The 4,054-nt window shown below is 32.8% G+C and overlaps 1 protein-coding gene across 1 annotated transcript; it reads right to left on the reverse strand.

Annotated features, from left to right (window-relative positions):
- Positions 1 to 436: 436 nt before the first annotated feature.
- LOC108216515 (protein OXIDATIVE STRESS 3) lies at positions 437 to 1,464 on the reverse strand. The gene is made up of 2 exons (XM_017389295.2): positions 1,112 to 1,464; positions 437 to 1,018 (listed from the first exon to the last, which is right to left on the reverse strand). The coding sequence occupies exons 1-2, from the start codon at positions 1,312 to 1,314 to the stop codon at positions 619 to 621; spliced, it is 603 nt and encodes a 200-aa protein (XP_017244784.1). The 5' UTR covers positions 1,315 to 1,464; the 3' UTR covers positions 437 to 618.
- Positions 1,465 to 4,054: the final 2,590 nt, after the last annotated feature.

Consider the following 4,054-nt stretch of genomic DNA (forward strand, 5'->3'; position numbering starts at 1 on the left):
CAGATTTTCGAGGAACTCAATAGGATCAGAATGCTAGGGCCCAAGCACCGCAAAACTTGTTCGAATTAAACTAGGTCGGTTCATTAAGATCATCAACTAATCTCCTAATTAAATTTACAAGGGATCCCCCACATTTCGTCAATCCCACCACAAGGAAAACAACTGATAATTATCCTTAACCTCAAAGCAAAATCATATGTTTAATCAGACGGTCTTTCTAATGTGTGCCCTTGGGCACATAATAAGCACCAACTTTTATGAAAATGACTTGTTTTGATTGGTGGAATTGATGTGAATGCAGGGGGCCATTTACATTTATTATCCATCCACCAATCAAAAGTTAGAATTCTCATGAGAGTTAGTGACTATTGTGTGCACTTGGGCACACCATAGAAAATTCGTTAATCAAATACAAAAACTATGTTCAATCAAGATCTTACAAAATTCTCAAGTAATCTTAATCATAAAGGCTAATAGGTTATCATAACAGATGCCATCTTTCCACAGAAAGATCTGCAAAAGAAAGGGAAAATTCTTGTGCCTTTCTATAGCTCACGGCATTAAATATATCAAAGGGTCATCTTACATATATACATAATCTCTTGCAAAGAAAAACTATTAAGCCGTAAAAAAGGGAATTACACATCTCAAAGAATCCTTAGCCTCAAACAAAGGTGTTTGAGGATCAGAAGATCTATAAGAAGACGGATGAGTAGGTGGCCTAGTAGTAGTATCACTGTGATTCCTCTTTGCAGCACTGGTAATGAAGGAAGAACAAGATCCCCTTGATGTTTTCTTCGAGATGAGCCTTGAAGAAGCACTCTTGGGAATAATATGACTACTCATCATCTGCTGATTTGATCTTTGGCTCTCTCCGTATAAACCCACGTAGCTTTTACAAGACTTGAGCTTCTTGTTGTATGGATGCTCTGGCTTGGCTAAATCTTCCAAGCAACTCACATTTGATAAATCAGTGAAAGATTGTGACTTCCCTTCAAAATGTCTAGACAAACCCCTTCTGCAAAAACAAAAATATGCAAGTCAGTAAAATAAGTCCTTATTTTTGGCCGTTGAGACGGGCCAAGTACCCTTGCATATGTAAAGGACTTACTTGATGGGGAGTTGTTGAAGAAGGGAGGACATATCATTCAAAGAAGTAGGACTATGATCTTCAACATCAGAAAAATCAGAAGAAGCAGCACTCGAAATCTCATCAGAGGAGCTAGCTGAGAGGCTGAAGTCTTCAGAACCTTGATCATCTAGTTGCACACCATAACGCTTCTTGGCTTGTACATCAAAAGAAGCAAACCCCATTTGAAATAAAGATTAGTATAGAGACTAGAGAGAGAGGGAATGAAAGAAAGTTGTTTAGGTTAGATGGAGATATATATATGATGAAAATAGATGGGGTGTGAGGGGAGAGGGATGGGGGAGAAATGTGATAAGTATAGAAAAAGAGTTATCCAAGACTAGGATGAGAGTGAGGATGGAGTATATTAGGTAAAAGATTCGGCGTTATCTAGTTTCCATTTTTTGTCTGCCTTTGTTTCCTCTTTTGCTGGCCCCACGCACCTCTATAAATGTGATCCCCGACACTCTTATCCAATCAACCCATACAAAACCCTGAGTATACGGGTTAAACTAAAGTTTCCATCTTTTTCTTTTTCTTAATTTACTTTTTTTAATTTTAATCCAACATCCGTATAAATAAATAAATATTTACTAATCTGTATGTTTCATGGGTTTTTGCTTAACGTCATTTGATGGTTTTATTAGTTCATGCAACTTTTAGTCGTGAGTCATGAGCAACTCAACTCCAGATTCCAATCTACTTTGTGGGTGTTTTGCTTCGCATTAGGCGTATATTATTTTCAGCCTTTGATTTCATCTTTATTTGAACCTATGTTTAGAATTTGATTTCATTTGTAAATTGTAATATCTGGATAGAGGTGTTATGGAAGCTCTCAAGTGGATTCAAGAGTTAGAAGTCACCAAAGATGACGTTGAATGTGACTCCCTGCTCACTGTTCCAGCTATTAAACGTGAATCTATCAACTAATTGAAAGTGAGTTCTGTGCTTCTTGAGTGTTGTTCGAGGCTTCGTGGTCGTCCAAATATTTCTATTTCGTTTGTTAAAAAATAAATCAATAAGGTTGCCTACTTGTTAGCTAGACTATCTTGTTAGGTTAATTGTTTTAACGATTTATCGTCTCTGTATTGGGTGACTCTCATGTATGATGCTTCGTTGATTTAATATATTCCATGCTTTCAAAAAAAAAAGGTCGTTCACACTATCTACAGGTGGGGTGCAGTGCGGACTATTAACTTGGGCAGTTAGGTCGGGATCCAAGATTTTCTAGAGCCCCGATTATCTGGGTATGTCATATATGTCAGACAGAATATAATTAAAAGTATTAAAAGTTAAAAATTAAAATATGTGCTTAATATTGATTTTTATATAATAACATATATAAATTATCGTAAATTTATGATTAATGTAATAAATCTAAACATTTATAAATGAATGTATTGCAATTATTTTTGTGATGTTAATTATTTTTAAATAAAATGACCCAACATTTAGATTTAACACTTGACTTCTTTTATGATTGAGCCAACATGCACATTAAACCCGGAGTAAGCGGTTTAGTGGAGACTAGTTGAGAAGCCGCGCGTTGCGGCGGTCTATAAAAATTATATTAATAATTTAATATTAATATTTGTAGAATGTAATAATTTTGTGGCTGTTTATAAGAAGTATATTAATGAATAAAAATTAATATTTTCAGGATAAAATATATTTTATATTATAAAAATCTTGATGTAATACCAATACTAATATATAAAATTGCAAAATTGAACTATAATTCATGGTAAAAAATGAAAATAAATTTCTACACGTAATTAACAATTTAAAGCACGACGATAATTTTAAGTAATCATGTTCTTGCATTGTCACAATACTCCAATTTTTTTTGGATTGATTGTGTAAATCCATGAGATAGCGGTCTATAACTACTCTTACTTGTAACAATAATACTGTATGAACAGTCTTCACTTAAAAATTGCTTGAACAAAGCAAACAGATAATGCATGAATAATATTTTCCTGTGTACAAAGTAAATCATATATAAATTAACAACAACAAACATGTTCGATAAACAAAACAAATATTATAAAAGAATAACCAACAAATATACATCACTAATAGTTAATATATTGATATCATCCATCAATATCATGTCAAGACTATATTTTTCTCCCGTGTTTGGATTTGTCGACTACCACATAGAGGTCTATAACCATCTTAGCTTGCAACAATCTTTATTTTTTTTAATAACATATAAACAGCCTTCACTTATCGTTGCAAAAGAACGGCACCACACCGAGTTAGAAATCGAGAAAGATAACTATCTAGGGTTGTGTTCAGATGATCCAAAACCCTATAACCTACAGGGGTATTTATAGGTGCCGAAAGACTTGTGTGCTACTCTCTTCCATAATTAAATAATCTGAAATAAAATCAGATTAAAACTTTCAAATTACTATATTCCATAAATAATCTGAAACAAAATCAGATTCTGAAACTTACTTCTAATATATCAAAACTAAAAAAGGTAGTTCTAATTTTTGATATTTTTCATCCAAAAATTCCAGAAAATTAGAAAAATAGAACGGAGCGATGTGAGAGGCGCCACTTACACGCCCCTTGCTTCTCCTTTATATAAGTATATTGATTAAATAATCTGAAATAAAATCAGATTAAAACTTTCAAATTACTATATTCCATAAATAATCTGAAACAAAATCAGATTCTGAAACTTGCTTCTAATATATCAAAACTAAAAAAGGTAGTTCTAATTTTTGATATTTTTCATCCAAAAATTCCAGAAAATTAGAAAAATAGAACGGAGCGATGTGAGAGGCGCCACTTACACGCCCCTTGCTTCTCCTTTATATAAGTATATTGATTTGGAGTCGTTTGCGTATCTTAAAATAAAAGTTAATTCCTATAAATAAAATATTAATTATATGTGAAAAATAATTTTTATTT

The sequence above is a fragment of the Daucus carota genome, chromosome 4, assembly GCF_001625215.2.
Source record: "Daucus carota subsp. sativus chromosome 4, DH1 v3.0, whole genome shotgun sequence".
Classification (NCBI taxonomy): domain Eukaryota; kingdom Viridiplantae; phylum Streptophyta; class Magnoliopsida; order Apiales; family Apiaceae; genus Daucus; species Daucus carota.